General features: G+C 39.4%; 1 protein-coding gene across 1 annotated transcript in view; it reads left to right on the plus strand.

Moving 5' to 3' along the window:
- Window positions 1-22,945, plus strand: part of LOC132552085 (C-myc promoter-binding protein-like) — a 57,760-nt gene extending 34,815 nt beyond the window's left edge. Inside the window, exons 29-37 of the mRNA XM_060216225.1 lie at window positions 41-92; window positions 900-1,206; window positions 4,895-5,117; window positions 6,832-6,982; window positions 7,225-7,305; window positions 10,487-10,598; window positions 14,727-14,784; window positions 15,255-15,427; window positions 18,945-22,945. Coding sequence (XP_060072208.1) covers window positions 41-92; window positions 900-1,206; window positions 4,895-5,117; window positions 6,832-6,982; window positions 7,225-7,305; window positions 10,487-10,598; window positions 14,727-14,784; window positions 15,255-15,427; window positions 18,945-19,081 — 1,294 coding nt within the window. The 3' untranslated portion in view covers window positions 19,082-22,945. The remainder of the gene's footprint in view (window positions 1-40; window positions 93-899; window positions 1,207-4,894; window positions 5,118-6,831; window positions 6,983-7,224; window positions 7,306-10,486; window positions 10,599-14,726; window positions 14,785-15,254; window positions 15,428-18,944) is intronic.
- The last annotated feature ends 3,678 nt before the right edge of the window (window positions 22,946-26,623 follow it).

Raw genomic sequence — 26,623 nt, forward strand, 5'->3', positions numbered from 1 at the left:
CTCTGTTTAAATGTTGGATTAATATTCTGTATATTTACAGGTGTGTCTTTTGTCAGACAAAGCTTGTCCCTAGGTTACAGATTTATGTCAAGGTAAGATTTAAGATTTACATAAAATCTGCCTCTTCTGATGGTAGAAAAAAATAATGAATTTTGATAATGATTGTCTGAAAAAAATGAAATAGGTTTTAATTCTGATATTTAGACCTTTTCATAATAAAGTAAGATATTTCTGTGATGACAGTGTTTTTTAGCTCACCTGGCCCGAAAGCCCCCCCCCCCCCCCCCCCCCCCCACCACCCCCCCCCCCCCCCCCCCCCCACCCCACTGTCATATAGAATTAATTGGCATGAAAAGACGAAAAAATCATGATTTATGAATAGGTACCATGTTCTGGATCCACCCTGTGGGACTGAGGTTCTGGGTTATTTATTAAACAATTGAGATCGGAGGCCCAAATTGCAAAGTGTGCTTAGGGCATACTGCAGTGTCTGTTGTCCGTCTGTCTGTCAACTTTTTTCTTAAAAATTGCTACTAGTCATAAACAACTAAATTCGGTCAGAAGCATCACAAGGGAAACAAATTTTGAATAAATGATTAGTCTTGACCCCAGGGACCTGAGGGGCAAGGCCCAAAGGGGAAATTTCAAAATTCTACCTCTGTAGGAATGATTGGATTTTGCTCATATTTGGTCTAGAGTATTGTTAGGTGAAGGGAAATAAAGTCTGTATAAAGAGTTGGTCTCAGCCCTCTTGGGCCTGGACCCAGGCTCAGGCGCAGGCTCAGGTGGGGAAATTGAGCAAATTATTTAAAATCTTACTCCTGTAAGAATGATTGGATTATGACCAAATTGGATTTGAAGCAATCTTGGCCATATGCAGTTTTGATATTTTCTTTCAGGACTGGCGAGATCACTGTCATAATACAAATATTGATGATTTGGATGTTACTGACCTGGAAGACAGAGTTGAAGAACATCACCTGCAGGTCGGAGACCACGATCGTGACTCTGTGTCAGAGAATTCAACCAACGATCCGTGGGTCCTACAGGACACCTCATCAATGAGTAGTATGGACAATAACAACTTCTTTTTCCCTGGAGAAGACAGTCTGGATGGTGATGGTCATACCAGTCCTGTTACACCTCACCGCTCAGCACGCAAGGATGCTCACCTTGCCGAAGCTGCACGCTGCTCAAGTCCATCAGGTAATCATACAGGCAATACAAATTCACCTGTCATAGTCTATCTACTGGGTATCAGGTAATTTTAGCTGTCATAGTCTATCTACTGGGTATCAGGTAATCTTATCTGTCATAGTCTATCTACTGGGTATCAGGTAATCTTATCTGTCATAGTCTATCTACTGGGTATCAGGTAATCTTAGCTGTCATAGTCTATCTACTGGGTATCAGGTAATCTTATCTGTCATAGTCTATCTACCTACTGGGTATCAGGTAATCTTATCTGTCATAGTCTATCTACTGGGTATCAGGTAATCTTAGCTGTCATAGTCTATCTACTGGGTATCAGGTAATCTTATCTGTCATAGTCTATCTACCTACTGGGTATCAGGTAATCTTATCTGTCATAGTCTATCTACTGGGTATCAGGTAATCTTATCTGTCATAGTCTATCTACTGGGTATCAGGTAATCTTATCTGTCATAGTCTATCTACCTACTGGGTATCGGGTAATCTTATCTGTCATAGTCTATCTACTGGGTATCAGGTAATCTTATCTGTCATAGTCTATCTACCTACTGGGTATCAGGTAATCTTATCTGTCATAGTCTATCTACTGGGTATCAGGTAATCTTATCTGTCATAGTCTATCTACTGGGTATCAGGTAATCTTATCTGTCATAGTCTATCTACCTACTGGGTATCGGGTAATCTTATCTGTCATAGTCTATCTACTGGGTATCAGGTAATCTTATCTGTCATAGTCTATCTACTGGGTATCAGGTAATCTTATCTGTCATAGTCTATCTACTGGGTATCAGGTAATCTTATCTGTCATAGTCTATCTTCTGGGTATCAGGTAATCTTATCTGTCATAGTCTATCTACTGGGTATCAGGTAATCTTATCTGTCATAGTCTATCTACTGGGTATCAGGTAATCTTATCTGTCATAGTCTATCTACCTACTGGGTATCAGGTAATCTTATCTGTCATAGTCTATCTACTAGGTATCAGGTAATCTTATCTGTCATAGTCTATCTTCTGGGTATCAGGTAATCTTATCTGTCATAGTCTATCTACTAGGTATCAGGTAATCTTATCTGTCATAGTCTATCTACTGGGTATCAGGTAATCTTATCTGTCATAGTCTATCTACTAGGTATCAGGTAATCTTATCTGTCATAGTCTATCTTCTGGGTATCAGGTAATCTTATCTGTCATAGTCTATCTACTGGGTATCAGGTAATCTTATCTGTCATAGTCTATCTACTGGGTATCAGGTAATCTTATCTGTCATAGTCTATCTACCTACTGGGTATCAGGTAATCTTATCTGTCATAGTCTATCTACTGGGTATCAGGTAATCTTATCTGTCATAGTCTATCTACCTACTGGGTATCAGGTAATCTTATCTGTCATAGTCTATCTACTGGGTATCAGGTAATCTTATCTGCCATAGTCTATCTACTGGGTATCAGGTAATCTTATCTGTCATAGTCTATCTACTTACTGGGTATCAGGTAATCTTATCTGTCATAGTCTATCTACTGGGTAACAGGTAATCTTATCTGTCATAGTCTATCTACTGGGTATCAGGTAATCTTATCTGTCATAGTCTATCTACTGGGTATCAGGTAATCTTATCTGTCATAGTCTATCTACCTACTGGGTATCAGGTAATCTTATCTGTCATAGTCTATCTACCTACTGGGTATCAGGTAATCTTATCTGTCATAGTCTATCTACTGGGTATCAGGTAATCTTATCTGTCATAGTCTATCTACTAGGTATCAGGTAATCTTATCTGTCATAGTCTATCTACTGGGTATCAGGTAATCTTATCTGTCATAGTCTATCTACTGGGTATCAGGTAATCTTATCTGTCATAGTCTATCTACCTACTGGGTATCAGGTAATCTTATCTGTCATAGTCTATCTACCTACTGGGTATCAGGTAATCTTATCTGTCATAGTCTATCTACCTACTGGGTATCAGGTAATCTTATCTGTCATAGTCTATCTACTGGGTATCAGGTAATCTTATCTGTCATAGTCTATCTACTTACTGGGTATCGGGTAATCTTATCTGTCATAGTCTATCTACCTACTGGGTATCAGGTAATCTTATCTGTCATAGTCTATCTACCTACTGGGTATCGGGTAATCTTATCTGTCATAGTCTATCTACTGGGTATCAGGTAATCTTATCTGTCATAGTCTATCTACTGGGTATCAGGTAATCTTATCTGTCATAGTCTATCTACTGGGTATCAGGTAATCTTATCTGTCATAGTCTATCTACCTACTGGGTATCAGGTAATCTTATCTGTCATAGTCTATCTACCTACTGGGTATCAGGTAATCTTATCTGTCATAGTCTATCTACTGGGTATCAGGTAATCTTATCTGTCATAGTCTATCTACTTACTGGGTATCAGGTAATCTTATCTGTCAAAGTCTATCTACTGGGTAACAGGTAATCTTATCTGTCATAGTCTATCTACTGGGTATCAGGTAATCTTATCTGTCATAGTCTATCTACTGGGTATCAGGTAATCTTATCTGTCATAGTCTATCTACTGGGTATCAGGTAATCTTATCTGTCATAGTCTATCTACTGGGTATCAGGTAATCTTATCTGCCATAGTCTATCTACTGGGTATCAGGTAATCTTATCTGTCATAGTCTATCTACTAGGTATCAGGTAATCTTATCTGTCATAGTCTATCTACTGGGTATCAGGTAATCTTATCTGTCATAGTCTATCTACTGGGTATCAGGTAATCTTATCTGTCATAGTCTATCTACCTACTGGGTATCAGGTAATCTTATCTGTCATAGTCTATCTACCTACTGGGTATCAGGTAATCTTATCTGTCATAGTCTATCTACCTACTGGGTATCAGGTAATCTTATCTGTCATAGTCTATCTACTAGGTATCAGGTAATCTTATCTGTCATAGTCTATCTACTGGGTATCAGGTAATCTTATCTGTCATAGTCTATCTACCTACTGGGTATCAGGTAATCTTATCTGTCATAGTCTATCTACCTACTGGGTATCGGGTAATCTTATCTGTCATAGTCTATCTACCTACTGGGTATCAGGTAATCTTATCTGTCATAGTCTATCTACTGGGTATCAGGTAATCTTATCTGTCATAGTCTATCTACTGGGTATCAGGTAATCTTATCTGTCATAGTCTATCTACCTACTGGGTATCAGGTAATCTTATCTGTCATAGTCTATCTACCTACTGGGTATCAGGTAATCTTATCTGTCATAGTCTATCTACTGGGTATCAGGTAATCTTATCTGTCATAGTCTATCTACTGGGTATCAGGTAATCTTATCTGTCATAGTCTATCTACTGGGTATCAGGTAATCTTATCTGTCATAGTCTATCTACTGGGTATCAGGTAATCTTATCTGTCATAGTCTATCTACTGGGTATCAGGTAATCTTATCTGTCATAGTCTATCTACTGGGTGTCAGATGGATTGTTCTGTTCTACTACTGGTAAATACTTTTAAAAAAGTTGAAATGAATGATGTTACTATTTTAACAGATCTGTTTTACTGTTTTTTTGAAATACCAGGTAGAGCCATTTTAATTGCACTGATGGTGCTTGATGATGTAAGGCTGTTTGAGACATTTGTAGACATATAGTATAGTAGGTTGTATATGAGGAGTTTTACTATGAATTGTAGGTATCAGTGGTAGTTCAGAGTTCAATGTGACCACGCGGCGACGCTGTACAAGTGAATGCCTCACCAGTGCTACAGATGTGATGTTTGGTACTTCATTTGACTCTATGGATAACTACCAGAACCAGTTTGTACGCTCTCCGCTCAACATTTCTATAGAGGAAGACAATGAGCTACCAACACGACCTTCAGATCTACCGGAGATGAAAAAGGATTTCATGGAGAGGTATATACTCTACATATTGATATTCAATTATTTGTAGATAGCCATTTTGCTTCGTTAATCGTCCACTGTGCACCGTCCGCGGTGCATAAACTTTTGATATTTTAAACTTCTCAAGTTCCACCTGTGGGATTGAGTTAAAACTAACATGAAGTGATCCTTAGATGGTCATGACCAAGTGCTGTTTTTTTTGGTATTTCTGAAACCCATGATGGCCGCCATTTTGAAAAACATATTTTAAAATTCTTCTCCAGTTCCACTGGTATCATTGAGCTAAAAATTGGTGGGAATGTTAAGGAAACGTAGCCAACAAAGTTTTTTTTAACTTTTCAAAACTTTGACACAGCAGTCAGGGAGGCCATTTTGCAGCATGACTAGCAATCATAGTTTTCTTGTGCAACACCTATTACAAATTTTTAAACTTTCACCAATTGGATTGATCTCTAACTTACTGTCAAATAATAGGTAACACTAATTACAGTTACATACTCCTCACCAAAACTGCCATCTGCATCATGGAAAACAGCTTCTCAGTAAGATTTCTCCCTGCTGAAAGTTTTTATAGTCAGATGACTGTTGAGGACTGTGGGCGTGGCTAGTTTTTATAGTCAGATGACTGTTGAGGCCTGTGGGCGTGGCTAGTTTTTATAGTCAGATGACTGTTAAGGACTGTGGGCCATGGCTAGATTTTGTAGTCGGATGACTGTTGAGGCCTGTGGGCGTGGCTTGTTTTTATAGTCAGATGACTGTTGAGGCCTGTGGGCGTGGCTAGTTTTTATAGTCAGATGACTGTTGAGGCCTTGTAGGCCGTGTCTAGTTTTTATAGTCAGATGACTGTTAAGGCCTATGGGCCGTGGCTAGTTTTTATAGTCAGATGACTGTTAAGGCCTGTGGGCTGATAGAAATGATTCAGGATAACTAAAGTTTCTTTTTATAGACTTCCAAGACTTATGTATGAAAATTCCTGTTTGAAACTTGAAATAACACTCATGCATAATATATTTACTCTGAAACAATCGCGAAAAAAAATTTCCAACAAAAAATTAATATTAATGTCCCTTTTTGGCCTGGATGGAAGGAAATGGGGAGTCTTACTGAGGGAGGAAATTGGAATACAAAGTGAAAAGTCCCTGTGGGCAGGCAGGTGACCCCCACTCCTTTTCACCTCCATTTTAGGAATCAGACCCCAGATTACTGGGTGAAAGGCCATTGCATTACCACAGCGCCACCTAATCACAAGACAACATTGTAACCACAACCATCATTTATGCAGCCTAACACACAGAGTATGGTCGTCCTTGTATCAGCTGGTCAGTGGGCTTAACACAGAGTGTGGTCATCCTTGTATCAGCTGGTCAGTAGGCCTAACACAAAGTGTGGTCATCCTTGTATCAGCTGGTCAGTGGGCCTAACACACAGAGTATGGTCGTCCTTGTAACAGCTGGTCAGTGGGCCTAACACAGAGAGTGTAGTCGTCCTTGTATCAGCTGGTCAGTGGGCCTAACACACAGAGTATGGTCGTCCTTGTATCAGCTGGTCAGTGGGCCTAATGCACAGAGTAAGGTCATCCTTGTATCAGCTGGTCAGTGGGCCTAACACAAAGTGTGGTCGTCCTTGTATCAGCTGGTCAGTGTTGGCTACTCTGTTGTCATCTTGCAGTAGTACTATCACAGAATGTATACATTATGTAATATGTAGAAGTTTTGTGTTTTTTTAGGGGTACAACATCTATGGATCCTATTACTGTTCCCTATCTTAGCCCTCTGGTACTGCGAAAAGAACTAGAGAACATTCTCAACAGTGAGGGCGACATGTCTCTCAGCGTAGACGTCTTCCTGGATGAACATCCCATAATATTCTGGAACCTGGTATGAATAGCTACTTTGAACCAATTGTTTTATAAAATGATACAGCATTTCTTTATGTTGGCAACATACAAGTAATTTTCGTATGATAATGTTGTACACTCTAACACTGGTAAATCAATGCAGATCAATGGAAAAATTACTTTGACAAAGCAAGCTGTATTTCTCATAGAACATGGGATGAATGTAGATGATAGATGAGTTGTAAATGTGGTTGTTTGACTTGACATTTTGTTTTGTTCCAGGTTTGGTACTTTAAGCGAATTGAAGTACCAAGTCACATGCCTGGATTGTTGTTAACAGCTAAATCTACAAATCCAAAACCGGTAAGAATTACACATGTCAACCATCTGTCAGTACCTCCTGTAAACATTTCTTTTTTACCCCTATTTCTAGTGATATTCTAGACACTACAGTACATGTCATATATTGAACTTGATTCAGTCCTATGTATCCACCTTTGATAACACATCAGTCATGCTTCATACATTATAGCAATACAGTCAATTCACTTATACATTTCCCCTCCACAGGATAACACAGACACTAGAAAAAATGTAGACATTTCCCCTCCACAGGATAACACAGACACTACAAAACATGTAGACATTTCCCCTCCACAGGATAACACAGACACTACAAAACATGTAGACATTTCCCCTCCACAGGATAACACAGACACTACAAAACATGTATACATTTCCCCTCCACAGGATAACACAGACACTACAAAACATGTATACATTTCCCCTCCACAGGATAACACAGACACTACAGAGTATGTAGACATTTCCCCTCCACAGGATAACACAGACACTACAAAACATGTATACATTTCCCCTCCACAGGATAACACAGACACTACAGAGTATGTAGACATTTCCCCTGCACAGGATAACACAGACACTACAAAACATGTAGACATTTCCCCTCCACAGGATAACACAGACACTACAAAACATGTATACATTTCCCCTCCACAGGATAACACAGACACTACAGAGTATGTAGACATTTCCCCTCCACAGGATAACACAGACACTACAAAACATGTAGACATTTCCCCTCCACAGGATAACACAGACACTACAAAACATGTATACATTTCCCCTCCACAGGATAACACAGACACTACAGAGTATGTAGACATTTCCCCTCCACAGGATAACACAGACACTACAAAACATGTAGACATTTCCCCTCCACAGGATAACACAGACACTACAAAACATGTAGACATTTCCCCTCCACAGGATAACACAGACACTACAGAGTATGTAGACATTTCCCCTCCACAGGATAACACAGACACTACAAAACATGTAGACATTTCCCCTCCACAGGATAACACAGACACTACAGAGTATGTAGACATTTCCCCTCCACAGGATAACACAGACACTACAGAGTATGTAGACATTTCCCCTCCACAGGATAACACAGACACTACAAAATATGTATACATTTCCCCTCCACAGGATAACACAGACACTACAAAACATGTAGACATTTCCCCTCCACAGTATAACACAGACACTACAAAACATGTAGACATTTCCCCTCCACAGGATAACACAGACACTACAAAACATGTAGACATTTCCCCTCCACAGGATAACACAGACACTACAGAGTATGTAGACATTTCCCCTCCACAGGATAACACAGACACTACAAAACATGTAGACATTTCCCCTCCACAGGATAACACAGACACTACAAAACATGTAGACATTTCCCCTCCACAGGATAACACAGACACTACAGAGTATGTAGACATTTCCCCTCCACAGGATAACACAGACACTACAGAGTATGTAGACATTTCCCCTCCACAGGATAACACAGACACTACAAAACATGTATACATTTCCCCTCCACAGGATAACACAGACACTACAAAACATGTAGACATTTCCCCTCCACAGTATAACACAGACACTACAAAACATGTAGACATTTCCCCTCCACAGGATAACACAGACACTACAAAACATGTAGACATTTCCCCTCCACAGGATAACACAGACACTACAAAACATGTAGACATTTCCCCTCCACAGGATAACACAGACACTACAAAACATGTAGACATTTCCCCTCCACAGGATAACACAGACACTACAAAACATGTAGACATTTCCCCTCCACAGGATAACACAGACACTACAGAGTATGTAGACATTTCCCCTCCACAGGATAACACAGACACTACAAAACATGTAGACATTTCCCCTCCACAGGATAACACAGACACTACAGAGTATGTAGACATTTCCCCTCCACAGGATAACACAGACACTACAGAGTATGTAGACATTTCCCCTCCACAGGATAACACAGACACTACAAAATATGTATACATTTCCCCTCCACAGGATAACACAGACACTACAAAACATGTAGACATTTCCCCTCCACAGTATAACACAGACACTACAAAACATGTAGACATTTCCCCTCCACAGGATAACACAGACACTACAAAACATGTAGACATTTCCCCTCCACAGGATAACACAGACACTACAGAGTATGTAGACATTTCCCCTCCACAGGATAACACAGACACTACAAAACATGTAGACATTTCCCCTCCACAGGATAACACAGACACTACAGAGTATGTAGACATTTCCCCTCCACAGGATAACACAGATACTACAGAGTATGTAGACATTTCCCCTCCACAGGATAACACAGACACTACAAAACATGTATACATTTCCCCTCCACAGGATAACACAGACACTACAAAACATGTAGACATTTCCCCTCCACAGTATAACACAGACACTACAAAACATGTAGACATTTCCCCTCCACAGGATAACACAGACACTACAAAACATGTAGACATTTCCCCTCCACAGGATAACACAGACACTACAAAACATGTAGACATTTCCCCTCCACAGGATAACACAGACACTACAAAACATGTAGACATTTCCCCTCCACAGGATAACACAGACACTACAAAGTATGTAGACATTTCCCCTCCACAGGATAACACAGACACTACAAAACATGTAGACATTTCCCCTCCACAGGATAACACAGACACTAAAAAAAATGTAGACATTTCCCCTCCACAGGATAACACAGACACTACAGAGTATGTAGACATTTCCCCTCCACAGGATAACACAGACACTACAAAACATGTAGACATTTCCCCTCCACAGGATAACACAGACACTACAGAGTATGTAGACATTTCCCCTGCACAGGATAACACAGACACTACAAAACATGTAGACATTTCCCCTCCACAGGATAACACAGACACTACAAAACATGTAGACATTTCCCCTCCACAGGATAACACAGACACTACAAAGTATGTAGACATTTCCCCTCCACAGGATAACACAGACACTACAAAACATGTAGACATTTCCCCTCCACAGGATAACACAGACACTAGAAAAAATGTAGACATTTCCCCTCCACAGGATAACACAGACACTACAAAACTCTAGTAAAGGATCATTTCTGTTGCAGGTTAAGTCTACAGCTGTGTACACAAGTCAGCATGTGCTAATACGACCACTATGGGACAATATTCGTATTCATGATGAGGTTGGACTCCCTATGTACAAACTCTGGAATGAAGGTAAAACTGACCCCTGTAGGATGGGCTTTTTTAGGTCGCCTGAGCCGAATTGTCTGTCATCGTGCGTCGTACGTCGTTAACTTTTCACATATTCGACATCTTCTCAAGAAACATTGAATGGTTTTTGACCAAACTTGACACAAAGCATCCCCATGGGAAGCCGCTTCAAGTTTGCGAAGAAAAAGGGCGTGGCCCCAATAGGGGCCCCAGGAGGGGGAAAAAGGGGGGAAAATTAGGTAAATCTTTAAAAATCTTCTTCTCATGAACCAACAGTCAGATTAAATTCATATTGATATTTAGGGTCCTTATGGCAAGGTCTACAAAGTTTGCGAATGAAAAAAAAATTAGGTCAAAAACAGCCCCACTAGGGGGCGCTCAAAAGGGTCCAAAATTCAACTTTGACCAATTTCAACCAAATTAGGTAGAAAGCATCCCTTAGTTAAGGACATATGAAATTATGTTGAAAAAAGTGATAATTTCCCATTTGGGGCCCAAAAGGGGTGTAAAAGGGGTCATATGTAAAAACCTTCATTAAATGACTACTTCTCAAGAACCAGTGGATGGATTTTGACCTAACTTGGCACAAAGCATCCCCATGGGAAGCGGCTTCAAGTTTGCAAAGAAAAAGGGCGTGGCCCAAATAGGGGCCCAAGGAGGGGGGAAAAGGGGAAACTTGATACCAATGTTCTACACAAGGTCCAGGCAAGTGTTTTAACTTTTTGAGGCGATTCAAAATCCAAGATGGCCACCCTGGCCTCTGTTTGGCTAAGACATTATGGACTTCCTCTCAAGAACCATTAAGTGCATCATGTTCAAACTTGGTACAGATGTTTTACACATGGTCCTGCACAAGTGTTGTTACATTTTTGCAACATGTTAAAATCTGCAGATTATTGACATATATTCCTCAGGTGACCATTAAGGCCCCTTGGGCCTCTTGTTTAATGGTCAAATATTAAGGGGGTACTAAAGCCAACTGTTGTAATCACCAAGTAGATCATTGTAGTCACCAAGTAGATCATTGTAGACTATTTTGAATATTAGGACATCCTCAATTGTATGATTTGACTGACCTGTTGTAGTAGAGTTGTTGTAGTAGACTGAGTTGTTGTAGTAGACTGGGCTGTTGTAGTAGACTGAGTCGTTGTAGTAGACTGAGTTGTTGTAGTAGACTGAGTTGTTGTAGTAGACTGAGCTGTTGTAGTAGAGTTGTTGTAGTAGACTGAGTTGTTGTAGTAGACTGAGCTGTTGTAGTAGACTGAGTTGTTGTAGTAGACTGGGCTGTTGTAGTAGACTGAGCTGTTGTTGTAGACTGGGCTGTTGTAGTAGACTGAGCTGTTGTAGTAGACTGAGTCGTTGTAGTAGACTGAGTCGTTGTAGTAGACTGAGTCGTTGTAGTAGACTGAGCTGTTGTAGTAGACTGAGCTGTTGTAGTAGACTGGGCCGTTGTAGTAGACTGAGCCGTTGTAGTAGACTGAGTCGTTGTAGTAGACTGAGTCGTTGTAGTAGACTGAGTTGTTGTAGTAGACTGAGCTGTTGTAGTAGACTGAGTTGTTGTAGTAGACTGAGCTGTTGTAGTAGACTGGGCTGTTGTAGTAGACTGAGCTGTTGTAGTAGACTGAGTCGTTGTAGTAGACTGAGTCGTTGTAGTAGACTGAGTCGTTGTAGTAGACTGAGCTGTTGTAGTAGACTGAGTTGTTGTAGTAGAGTTGTTGTAGTAGACTGAGTCGTTGTAGTAGACTGAGTCGTTGTAGTAGACTGAGTCGTTGTAGTAGACTGAGTCGTTGTAGTAGACTGAGTTGTTGTAGTAGACTGAGTTGTTGTAGTAGAGTTGTTGTAGTAGACTGAGCTGTTGTAGTAGAGTTGTTGTAGTAGACTGAGTCGTTGTAGTAGACTGAGCTGTTGTAGTAGAGTTGTTGTAGTAGACTGAGCTGTTGTAGTAGACTGAGTTGTTGTAGTAGAGTTGTTGTAGTAGACTGAGCTGTTGTAGTAGAGTTGTTGTAGTAGACTGGGTTGTTGTAGTAGACTGAGTTGTTGTAGTAGAGTTGTTGTAGTAGAGTTGTTGTAGTAGACTGAGTCGTTGTAGTAGACTGAGTTGTTGTAGTAGACTGAGTCGTTGTAGTAGACTGAGCTGTTGTAGTAGAGTTGTTGTAGTAGACTGAGTCGTTGTAGTAGACTGAGTTGTTGTAGTAGACTGAGTCGTTGTAGTAGACTGAGCTGTTGTAGTAGAGTTGTTGTAGTAGACTGAGTCGTTGTAGTAGACTGAGTTGTTGTAGTAGACTGAGTCGTTGTAGTAGACTGAGCTGTTGTAGTAGAGTTGTTGTAGTAGACTGAGTCGTTGTAGTAGACTGAGTTGTTGTAGTAGACTGAGTCGTTGTAGTAGACTGAGCTGTTGTAGTAGAGTTGTTGTAGTAGACTGAGTTGTTGTAGTAGAGTTGTTGTAGTAGACTGAGCTGTTGTAGTAGAGTTGTTGTAGTAGACTGAGCTGTTGTAGTAGACTGAGCAGTTGTAGTAGACTGAGTCGTTGTAGTAGACTGAGTTGTTGTAGTAGACTGAGCTGTTGTTGTAGACTGAGCTGTTGTAGTAGACTGGGCCGTTGTAGTAGACTGAGCCGTTGTAGTAGAGTTGTTGTAGTAGAGTTGTTGTAGTAGACTGAGTCGTTGTAGTAGACTGAGTTGTTGTAGTAGACTGAGTTGTTGTAGTAGAGTTGTTGTAGTAGAGTTGTTGTAGTAGACTGAGTCGTTGTAGTAGACTGAGTCGTTGTAGTAGACTGAGTTGTTGTAGTAGACTGAGTCGTTGTAGTAGACTGAGTTGTTGTAGTAGACTGAGCTGTTGTTGTAGACTGAGCTGTTGTAGTAGACTGAGTCGTTGTAGTAGACTGAGTCATTGTAGTAGACTGGGCTGTTGTAGTAGACTGAGCTGTTGTAGTAGACTGGGTCGTTGTAGTAGAGTTGTTGTAGTAGAGTTGTTGTAGTAGACTGAGCTGTTGTAGTAGACTGAGCTGTTGTAGTAGACTGGGTCGTTGTAGTAGACTGAGTTGTTGTAGTAGAGTTGTTGTAGTAGAGTTGTTGTAGTAGACTGAGTTGTTGTAGTAGACTGGGTCGTTGTAGTAGAGTTGTTGTAGTAGAGTTGTTGTAGTAGAGTTGTTGTAGTAGACTGAGCTGTTGTTGTAGACTGAGCTGTTGTAGTAGACTGAGTCGTTGTAGTAGACTGAGTCATTGTAGTAGACTGGGCTGTTGTAGTAGACTGAGCTGTTGTAGTAGACTGGGTCGTTGTAGTAGAGTTGTTGTAGTAGAGTTGTTGTAGTAGACTGAGCTGTTGTAGTAGACTGAGCTGTTGTAGTAGACTTGGTCGTTGTAGTAGACTGAGTTGTTGTAGTAGAGTTGTTGTAGTAGAGTTGTTGTAGTAGACTGAGTTGTTGTAGTAGACTGGGTCGTTGTAGTAGAGTTGTTGTAGTAGAGTTGTTGTAGTAGACTGAGCTGTTGTAGTAGACTGGGTCGTTGTAGTAGACTGAGCTGTTGTAGTAGAGTTGTTGTAGTAGAGTTGTTGTAGTAGACTGAGTTGTTGTAGTAGAGTTGTTGTAGTAGACTGAGTTGTTGTAGTAGACTGAGCTGTTGTAGTAGACTGAGTTGTTGTAGTAGACTGAGCTGTTGTAGTAGACTGAGCTGTTGTAGTAGAGTTGTTGTAGTAGAGTTGTTGTAGTAGACTGAGTTGTTGTAGTAGAGTTGTTGTAGTAGAGTTGTTGTAGTAGACTGAGTTGTTGTAGTAGACTGAGTTGTTGTAGTAGAGTTGTTGTAGTAGAGTTGTTGTAGTAGACTGAGCTGTTGTAGTAGACTGGGTCGTTGTAGTAGACTGAGCTGTTGTAGTAGACTGAGCTGTTGTAGTAGACTGAGCTGTTGTAGTAGAGTTGTTGTAGTAGAGTTGTTGTAGTAGACTGAGTCGTTGTAGTAGAGTTGTTGTAGTAGACTGAGCTGTTGTAGTAGAAAACTCCATTGCTATGTGGGCTATAAAGGGATGGGCGGGAGTGAGAATCTTCATAGAATTATCTCAGTGACCAGATAACGTAACCAAGTATGATCACCTGGAACTTGTTTCAGTCTGGTTAAGAAAGATAATGATGTTTTTCAGGTCACAGTTCGCATACTGTAGATGCCTTGATTACAGAACAGCAGCCATTTAACAGAGCGTAAGTATCAGACTTTGTACACAATTATATCTGTTGTGATCCATTTCCATCTCATTGTTCGTAAGCAATGTTACCTTCATACCAAAGACAGAACTGTAGCAATAGTATTGTAAATAGTCAGATTATAGTGGTTAAAAGTAACAAACGACTGCTATACTTTTTGGGTTAAAGACAGGAAATTTATTTGAAATAACTTGTTAATACCTTTATGAGGTGGCCTGTCAAACTGGTCTTTATCTGTTGCCTCCTTAAGCCATTCGTACTGTAGAAGTATGGAATAGATCTCTTTTTAATGTTAGAAAACCTTCCTAGTTCATTCTCTGACTGATTATTTGAAAAATAAAATGGTGCCCGGACCTAGTTATTTTTAATTACAGAATTCCAGAATATTAAATTGAATTATTGTTCTTTTGTATTGAAAAAAAATTGTGATTGAACAGTGAATTTTTCATCCAAATTTGTATTTACAGAACACTCCATCAGATAATTACCAGTATTCAGTGTAATGACGTCCTATCACCTATCAAAATGATAGGTAATTGTCGCCGGCGTCACAGGTTGAGAAAACCCAAATACAGAAGTTTGTACCGTGATATGTTGTTTCTGGCCTTCACAGCATGTGGCAGAGAAAATATAGATCATGGTAGGTATCATACTGAATAACTTAGCTGGTGGGGGGGGATATATACTAATGGTAGGTATCTCACTTTATATCTTAGCTGGTGGGGATATATACTAATGGTAGGTATCTCACTTTATATCTTAGCTGGTGGGGAGCTGGTGGGGATATATACTAATGGTAGGTATCTCACTTTATATCTTAGCTGGTGGGGATATATACTAATGGTAGGTATCTCCCTTTATATCTTAGCTGGTGGGGATATATACTAATGGTAGGTATCTCACTTTATATCTTAGCTGGTGGGGATATATACTAATGGTAGGTATCTCCCTTTATATCTTAGCTGGTGGGGATATATACTAATGGTAGGTATCTCACTTTATATCTTAGCTGGTGGGGATATATACTAATGGTAGGTATCTCCCTTTATATCTTAGCTGGTGGGGATATATACTAATGGTAGGTATCTCACTTTATATCTTAGCTGGTGGGGAGCTGGTGGGGATATATACTAATGGTAGGTATCTCACTTTATATCTTAGCTGGTGGGGATATATACTAATGGTAGGTATCTCCCTTTATATCTTAGCTGGTGGGGATATATACTAATGGTAGGTATCTCACTTTATATCTTAGCTGGTGGGGATATATACTAATGGTAGGTATCTCACTTTATATCTTAGCTGGTGGGGAGCTGGTGGGGATATATACTAATGGTAGGTATCTCCCTTTATACCTTAGCTGGTGGGGATATATACTAATAGTAGGTATCTCACTTTATATCTTAGCTGGTGGGGAGCTGGTGGGGATATATACTAATGGTAGGTATCTCACTTTATATCTTAGCTGGTGGGGAGCTGGTGGGGATATATACTAATGGTAGGTATCTCCCTTTATATCTTAGCTGGTGGGGAGCTGGTGGGGATATATACTAATGGTAGGTATCTCACTTTATATCTTAGCTGGTGGGGATATACACTAATGGTAGGTATCTCACTTTATATCTTAGCTGGTGGGGATATATACTAATGGTAGGTATCTCCCTTTATATCTTAGCTGGTGGGGAGCTGGTGGGGATATATACTAATGGTAGGTATCTCACTTTATATCTTAGCTGGTGGGGAGCTGGTGGGGATATATACTAATGGTAGGTATCTCCCTTTATATCTTAGCTGGTGGGAGCTGGTGGGGATATATACTAATGGTAGGTATCTCACTTTATATCTTAGCTGGTGGGGAGCTGGTGGGGATATATACTAATGGTAGGTATCTCCCTTTATATCTTAGCTGGTGGGAGCTGGTGGGGATATATACTAATGGTAGGTATCTCACTTTATATCTTAGCTGGTGGGGATATATACTAATGGTAGGTATCTCACTTTATATCTTAGCTGGTGGGGATATACACTAATGGTAGGTATCTCACTTTATATCTTAGCTGGTGGGGATATATACTAATGGTAGGTATCTCCCTTTATATCTTAGCTGGTGGGGATATATACTAATGGTAGGTATCTCCCTTTATATCTTAGCTGGTGGGAGCTGGTGGGGATATATACTAATGGTAGGTGTCTCACTTTATATCTTAGCTGGTGGGGATATATACTAATGGTAGGTATCTCACTTTATATCTTAGCTGGTGGGAGCTGGTGGGGATATATACTAATGGTAGGTATCTCACTTTATATCTTAGCTGGTGGGAGCTGGTGGGGATATATACTAATGGTAGGTATCTCACTTTATATCTTAGCTGGTGGGGATATATACTAATGGTAGGTATCTCACTTTATATCTTAGCTGGTGGGGATATATACTAATGGTAGGTATCTCACTTTATATCTTAGCTGGTGGGGAGCTGGTGGGGATATATACTAATGGTAGGTATCTCCCTTTATACCTTAGCTGGTGGGGAGCTGGTGGGGATATATACTAATGGTAGGTATCTCACTTTATATCTTAGCTGGTGGGAGCTGGTGGGGATATATACTAATGGTAGGTATCTCACTTTATATCTTAGCTGGTGGGGATATATACTAATGGTAGGTATCTCCCTTTATATCTTAGCTGGTGGGAGCTGGTGGGGATATATACTAATGGTAGGTATCTCCCTTTATATCTTAGCTGGTGGGGATATATACTAATGGTAGGTATCTCCCTTTATATCTTAGCTGGTGGGAGCTGGTGGGGATATATACTAATGGTAGGTATCTCACTTTATATCTTAGCTGGTGGGGATATATACTAATGGTAGGTATCTCACTTTATATCTTAGCTGGTGGGGAGCTGGTGGGGATATATACTAATGGTAGGTATCTCCCTTTATACCTTAGCTGGTGGGGAGCTGGTGGGGATATATACTAATGGTAGGTATCTCACTTTATATCTTAGCTGGTGGGAGCTGGTGGGGATATATACTAATGGTAGGTATCTCACTTTATATCTTAGCTGATGGGGAGCTGGTGGGGATATATACTAATGGTAGGTATCTCACTTTATATCTTAGCTGGTGGGAGCTGGTGGGGATATATACTAATGGTAGGTATCTCCCTTTATATCTTAGCTGGTGGGGAGCTGGTGGGGATATATACTAATGGTAGGTATCTCACTTTATATCTTAGCTGGTGGGGATCTATACTAATGGTAGGTATCTCACTTTATATCTAAGCTGGTGGGGAGCTGGTGGGGATATATACTAATGGTAGGTATCTCACTTTATATCTTAGCTGGTGGGGATATATACTAATGGTAGGTATCTCCCTTTATATCTTAGCTGGTGGGGATATATACTAATGGTAGGTATCTCACTTTATATCTTAGCTGGTGGGAGCTGGTGGGGATATATACTAATGGTAGGTATCTCACTTTATATCTTAGCTGGTGGGGAGCTGGTGGGGATATATACTAATGGTAGGTATCTCCCTTTATATCTTAGCTGGTGGGGATATATACTAATGGTAGGTATCTCACTTTATATCTTAGCTGGTGGGAGCTGGTGGGGATATATACTAATGGTAGGTATCTCACTTTATATCTTAGCTGGTGGGGAGCTGGTGGGGATATATACTAATGGTAGGTATCTCCCTTTATATCTTAGCTGGTGGGGATATATACTAATGGTAGGTATCTCACTTTATATCTTAGCTGGTGGGAGCTGGTGGGGATATATACTAATGGTAGGTATCTCACTTTATATCTTAGCTGGTGGGGAGCTGGTGGGGATATATACTAATGGTAGGTATCTCCCTTTATATCTTAGCTGGTGGGGATATATACTAATGGTAGGTATCTCACTTTATATCTTAGCTGGTGGGGATATATACTAATGGTAGGTATCTCACTTTATATCTTAGCTGGTGGGGAGCTGATGGGGATATATACTAATGGCAAGTTTCTCACTTATGCCAGTTCATGTTGACATTAATTTTACCAATATTAAATACCTATTTCTCATCTACTTTTCATAGCTCATCTGATTTAATACATGACTACTGAGCAGCATATATTCAACAGAATTGCTACAAATTCCTTTTTCCTACAGATGCATTTGATAGAGAATACAGACAAGCCTTTAACAGATTATTAGGAATGGAGGTTAAACGTTTACAGCGCAATGATCGTCCAAGAAAGACAAAGGTTATTTGGTGTCGCAAGGTGTTCGGGGAATTAGAAGTGTAACATCTGTGGAAGGACACTGTTTAAACTACAGGTACCTCATCTCAATACTCCAGGTGTATCAATCACTTTCATTCTCCTACCCCTGGAACATTTTCTGGCAAAGTTGAAGGTTCTGTGTGTAAGAAGACTAGTTTGATCCTTTGATGTACATCAAACGGACCTTGAGGTTGTGTAATGGTATGTTTGACTACCTTTGAAGTTGGGTGTCACTCCTTTGGTAGTTTTTCGGAGACAAAGTCTCATGGTGACCAATCACCTTTATCTGGCCTCGTGGATCTGTAAGTGATTTAATATTTTCGACTTCTTCTCAAAAAACCCTGATCCAATTTCAATGAAATCTTCATGAACCAAAAATTATGAGTTATATAGTGCCCACCTTTCAGGGGCCTGAGAGGTGGGGCCAAAAATGGTCAAATTGACTCAGATATGGTACAATCAAATACTCTTCTTGAATGGAAGCATCTTGAGGTGCATTACCAAAATTATGAATTTCATGGCCCCAGGGTCTCACATTTCCCCGTGGGGAGGGGGTAAAATGGACTGTATTTTATATAGGAAAAATATATTTTTTTGCATAATTTGTTTAATTTTGTGGTTAGAATTATGAGTGAAGGATAACGCCTTGATTGTATGTGCATATTGATCCTGACTGACCCCTAGGGGCTGATAGGTGGGGCAAAAAGGGGTCAAATTGACTTAAATTTCAAAGATCTTTTACTCAACACCCAGATATAGTAGAATCAAATGCTTACAGCTACAAATTCCCTGGTTTATGAATACAATTTGACCATGACAAGTGAAACATGAAATTCAGAAATACTCGAAATTTTAGTACAATATTTGTATTAAGCTGTAATTGTCATAAATAATTGTGAACCATTCACAAAGTTGAGCGAATCATTTAATTCAGCATTGGGATGGGATTTGTTGTTAAATATTTTTGAGGACCAGTCCCTAATGTAAACAAGATTGTTTTCGTTTAATTTTGTGATTATTAATATTATAGAATAGTCAGCGTAAATAATATATCACTTAAAAGTGGATGTTATCGGAGTGTCTCCCTGACAATAAAAAGAAACCTTAGACTGCTTAAATATTTTGATATCGGCATATACCTTTTGTGGCCATCTGCATCCTCCATATTGAAAAGACATTTCCTTAACAGGAACACAGCAGTGATATCAGCCTGTGATTGGTCAGTTTTTTTTCTTCTCCTGAAACCAGCTCTAGACCAGTCAAGTAAGGTCTCTAGAGCCTTCAATTTTGCCATAAAATGTTCCGGGGTTCAGACAGTTATAGTGAGCAAGGATGCAGATACCTGGATTTCTGTGAAGGACAAGTGGTACAAGTTTTTACCTTTCTTTCGTCAGTGACAGTAAATGGTAGGTGTCTGATGACAAAACCCATCCTGATGAAGACAGGTTTGACATTCAAGGATCACCAGAAATATACTGTATGTACATACAGGAAAGTGCAATGCCAAATTTCTATTTTGTGACAGTTTTGTGTTGTAAGTAAACAGTAGTGGCTTTTCTTTTCGGGACATAAGTTTTTCTATGCTTTATGAAAGTTTATAAGAGAGTGTGGCTGTGCTTAAAAATCTTAATTTATTCCATTCATTATTATATTTAAGCCTATTGTTAATTGTAGGAATCCAAATTTTGTTTCTCTTTATTTGTCCTTTGAAAAATGATGTGATGTTTCCCACAGGATATTTCTGTTTAGCCATTGTAGGAACAGTGGCTTAACGAAAACATTACCAAAAGTAAATCTGAATTTCTATATTTGTAGCTTAGGTAAAAATCAAATTGAACATACTTGGGAGAGTGAGAATTTCAAGGCTTAGATGGCCATGTAGATTTAGAAATCATGGATTAACTTCTCGCCGTATTGTGAATCACTATTTTTTTAAATTACCTATTTACAGAATTACCTTGACAAGGATTTGATTGGGTTCTGGTGTTAACATAAACATCATTCCTGATCAGTCACAAGTTTCTTTAGTTTGGTCGGTTATTAAAGATTCCCAGATCCTGATTGCTATATACAATTCCTCTTTACTACCATCTCCCATCAGAATAGAAGGTTTGTGGTTAGTCATCTGATTGGTTCCAGGAAAATCTCTTGTATTGCGAATATGATACTTCACTTTGTAGCTGATCGAGATGATATACCCTAACTAAAGCTAGTTGACCTTTCAAGCTGCAGCGTAGTTCCGTTTGTCTTTATCAAAGAGATCACCAGTATTCCAACATTCCTAGATTTATCAGCTAATATCATCTACATAGTGACGTTAACAGAATCCTTAGTCTTGTCATTATCCAAGAGCATTGATCAAGAACAGAACTTAGGATGACCAATGTTATTAGTGTTTTGGCTGTTGTCGTGCATAGCACATAAAATTTTCACTTAAAATTATAAAATAATTGTTATCAGTACCACTACTGCTTTTGTATATTTATAGGACTTTACACTCAGATGACAGTTATAGGACTCCGCTGTCGGGTGACAGTTATAGGACTCCATTGTCAGATGACAGTTATAGGACTCTGCTGTCAGATGACAGTTATAGGACTCCGCTGTCAGATGACAGTTATAGGACTCCGCTGTCGGGTGACAGTTATAGGACTCCGGTGTCGGGTGACAGTTATAGGACTCCACTGTCAGATGACAGTTATAGGACTCCGCTGTCAGATGACAGTTATAGGACTCCGCTGTCAGATGACAGTTATAGGACTCCGCTGTCGGGTGACAGTTATAGGACTCCATTGTCAGATGACAGTTATAGGACTCCGCTGTCGGATGACAGTTATAGGACTTCGCTGTCGGGTGACAGTTAAAGGACTCCGCTGTCGGGTGACAGTTAAAGGACTCCGCTGTCGGGTGACAGTTATAGGACTCCGGTGTCGGGTGACAGTTATAGGACTCCACTGTCAGATGACAGTTATAGGACTCCGCTGTCAGATGACAGTTATAGGACTCCGCTGTCAGATGACAGTTATAGGACTCCGCTGTCGGGTGACAGTTAAAGGACTCCGCTGTCGGGTGACAGTTATAGGACTCCACTGTCGGATGACAGTTATAGGACTTTACTGTTAAATGTTACACAAAGAAGAATGTAGATTATAGCCGGTGGATTGTTATTGAATAGGATCAGATTAAAGAGCAACAGAAATGAGTTACAAGGGGGGACAACTTATAAACAGCAGACTTCTAAACAGCAGATTGTTATAAGGGGAGGTAACTTATAAACAACAGAATGTAACTAGGAGGATAACTCATATTACTCAAGTATTATAAATGAAATTGTATGTTGTGAAAAAAATTCAACAAATAACTGGTAGAAAACAATGTGAAAAAGGTAGAAAGACAGAGCATGTGAAAAAACTTCACTTATGATAAAGTTCTTATAACTTTCATGTGTTCAATGTTTTTTAATATTCTTTAGATAACAAGACATCATTTATAAATTCTTGTTTTCTTATTTGAGGGAGAAAAGTACTTGGGTGTTGATTGTGAGTGAAAACCTATGAATAATAAATATCTTTAATAATTAACTTACACAATGACTGATTTCACAAGTTTATTTTAAGTTAATCTCAGATACCATTTTCTATAAACATGATCACACAACATGTTATGTGATGATGTGTACAGACTGGTACCCTGTGTTTATATAGATGTATAGGGATAATTGAGAATGAGAGTGTATGTGAGGATGATGGTCTGTAGTATTGTGTTATACTGCTGTTTATATGTATAGAAACCTGTTGAGATCCAGGTAGACAAAGTTTGTGTGAATTATCGATAATGTTTTAAATAATTAAGAGATGATTGAATTGTACATTAAAACATTACATTGTACAGCTGTGTTGTGCTTGTCATTGATGATAACATTTATGGTAACATTGGCCTTTTCTCAGTCAATATCTTATTTTTCAGGCACCATTATCTTTTCCTGGTTGTTCAATGTCTGGTTAGATATAAACAGTGATTAGTGAAAACATTCAAACATGAGTCAAACAAATTAAGGAGTATTCTTCATGATTTCACTGCTGTAGTTGATATGGGTCAGACTGGTAATTTTTAAGTTTTGATTTTGCTTTTAACACTTTTGTACAGTGGCAACAATTTGAATTTTTCCTTCACCAGTGGTTGACTAACTCTAACCTTTGAAGAACTAGGTCCTAATGGTGAACTGTTGAAAGTTCTGACTGTGATGCACTAGAGGTAGCCTTTGCTACCTGCTGGACTAAAGTGGTCTATTTTGAGACACAGTATGGTAGAAGATGGTTGCCTGGCTACTATTTTGTATATTTTATACCTATATTTCAAAGAAATGTAATTGAAGGGATTTTCTTCAATTTCCCACCTAAATAAATAAAATGAAAATATGTCAAAACTGGACTTATTTCATTACACAACATCTCTTGTAGAAACAAAACTTCCATATTTTGTCCCTTCCCCTGAACTACATATGAAATAAAAATGTGGTTGGGTTGTGCAATGGCAACATTCGCCTTTCACCTCGCCGACGGGGGTTTGATTCCTTGAACGGACGTTCCCTGGGTGCTCCAGCTTTCTCCCACAGTAAGACCCATCACACTGCTTACATCTGGGCCAACAATAGTATTAATATAAGTTGAAATAACTTGTTTCATCATTGTTGTGAAATAATGTTGATATTGAAAAAATTAAGTTGGAATTAGTTGCAAGGACAATTACAGCAAATTTTGGTTGTTCTACTCTGAAACAATGATCTTCTTTATGCCTAATTAAGTATTGAAATAACCTTCACCTGTTCTGTTAGCAACTCTGTCTTGTAAAATGTGTCTAATTACATGATGCAAAAAAAATCACAAATTTGTCATTGGACAGTTGATCACAAGTCATTGGATCAGAAGACTCGCCATAGAAAGTGAACTTTTCACTTTGGTGATCGGTGAAGAGTTATCTTAGTTTATACAGGTTGCTGATAAACATTAGTTCTGAGGCTTGAAGTAAACTTCATGCCATGTTTTACTGCATTTAGGTGATTTAAAAAAAAAATTCTATATTCAAAGAATGATGAAATCAAAATTGTTTCAAGCAGAATCTTATCAAAATATTGGCAGTGTAAAAAGACAACAAAAACTTTTCAGAGCTTCTTTTGTTTTGTAGTGGTACCTAGTAACTGTGGTAGACTTTTCCTTTTCAATACAGGATAGCTCCACTGACCACTATTTAACCTCACTTTGTTACTGACCAATATTTAACCTCACTCAGTAACTGACTACGGTTTAACCTCACTCTGTATCTGACCACTATTTAACCTCACTATGTAACTGACTACTGTTTAACCTCAGTCTGTAACTGACCACTATTTAACCTAACTCTAACTGACCACTATTTAACCTCAGTCTGTAACTGACCACTATTTAACCTCACTCTGTAACTGAACACTATTTAACCTCACTCTGAAACTGATCACTATTTAACCTCACTCTGTAACTGACCACTATTTAACCTCAGTCTGTAACTGACCAATATTTAGCCTCACTCTGTAACTGACCACTATTTAACCTAACTCTAACTGACCAATATTTAGCCTCACTCTGTAACTGACCACTATTTAACCTAACTCTAACTGACCACTATTTAACCTCACTCTGAAACTGATCACTATTTAACCTCAATCTGTAACTGACCACTATTTAACCTCAGTCTGTAACTGACCACTATTTAACCTAACTCTAACTGACCACTATTTAACCTCACTCTCTTAGTGACCACTATTTAACCTCACTCTGTAACTGACCACTATTTAACCTCACTCTGTTACTGACCACTATTTAACCTCACTCTGTAAACTGACCATTATTTAACCTCACTTTAACTGACCACTATTAAAACTCACTCTGTAACTGACCACTATTTAACCTCACTCTGTAACTGACCACTATTTAACCTCACTCTGTAACTGACCACTATTTAAACTCAGTCTGTAACTGACCACTATTTAACCTCACTCTGTAACTGACCACTGTTTAACCTTACTCTGTAACAGACCACTATTTAAACTCGCTCTTTAAATAACCACTATTTAACCTAACTCTGTAACTGACCACTATTTAACCTCACTCTGTAACTGACCACTATTTAACCTCACTCTGTAACTGACCACTATTTAAACTCAGTCTGTAACTGACCACTATTTAACCTCACTCTGTAACTGACCACTGTTTAACCTTACTTTAACTGACCACTATTTAAACTCACTCTGTAACTGACCACTATTTAACCTCACTCTGTAACTGACCACTATTTAACCTCACTCTGTAACTGACCACTATTTAAACTCAGTCTGTAACTGACCACTATTTAAACTCAGTCTGTAACTGACCACTATTTAACCTCACTCTGTAACTGACCACTGTTTAACCTTACTTTAACTGACCACTATTTAAACTCACTCTGTAACTGACCACTATTTAACCTCACTCTGTAACTGACCACTATTTAACCTCACTCTGTAACTGACCACTATTTAAACTCAGTCTGTAACTGACCACTATTTAAACTCAGTCTGTAACTGACCACTATTTAACCTCACTCTGTAACTGACCACTATTTAACCTCACTCTGTAACTGACCACTATTTAAACTCAGTCTGTAACTGACCACTATTTAAACTCAGTCTGTAACTGACCACTATTTAACCTCACTCTGTAACTGACCACTGTTTAACCTTACTTTAACTGACCACTATTTAAACTCACTCTGTAACTGACCACTATTTAACCTCACTCTGTAACTGACCACTATTTAACCTCACTCTGTAACTGACCACTATTTAAACTCAGTCTGTAACTGACCACTATTTAAACTCAGTCTGTAACTGACCACTATTTAACCTTACTCTGTAACAGACCACTATTTAACCTCGCTCTGTAAATAACCACTATTTAACCTAACTCTGTAACTGACCACTATTTAGCCTCACTCTGTAACTGAGCACTATTTAACCTCACTCTGTTAACCTCACTCTGTAACTGACCATTCTCATGAAAGTCACTCCCTGATTACACTAACCTAGCTTCTGGTTCACTGTTTTAACTAAGTTACACTTTAAACTACAGCAAGGTCCCAGTGATGTATCACCCAGCTCACCATCACCCTACAGCAAGGTCCCAATGATGTATCACCCAGCTCACCATCACCCTACAGCAAGGTCCCAATGATGTATCACCCAGCTCACCATCACCCTACTGCAAGGTCCCAATGATGTATCACCCAGCTGACCCTCACCCTACAACAAGGTCCTAGTGATGTATCAGTCAGCTGACCCTCACCCTACAGCAAGGTCCCAATGATGTATCACCCAGCTGACCCTCACTCTACAGCAAGGTCCCAGTGATGTATCACCCAGCTCACCATCACCCTACAGCAAGGTCCCAATGATGTATCACCCAGCTGACCCTCACCCTACAACAAGGTCCTAGTGATGTATCAGTCAGCTGACCATCACCCTACAGCAAGGTCCCAGTGATGTATCACTCAGCT

The sequence above is a fragment of the Ylistrum balloti genome, unplaced genomic scaffold (assembly GCF_031769215.1).
Source record: "Ylistrum balloti isolate Yb309-2 unplaced genomic scaffold, AGI_CSIRO_Ybal_v1 Utg370236, whole genome shotgun sequence".
Lineage (NCBI taxonomy): Eukaryota > Metazoa > Mollusca > Bivalvia > Pectinida > Pectinidae > Ylistrum > Ylistrum balloti.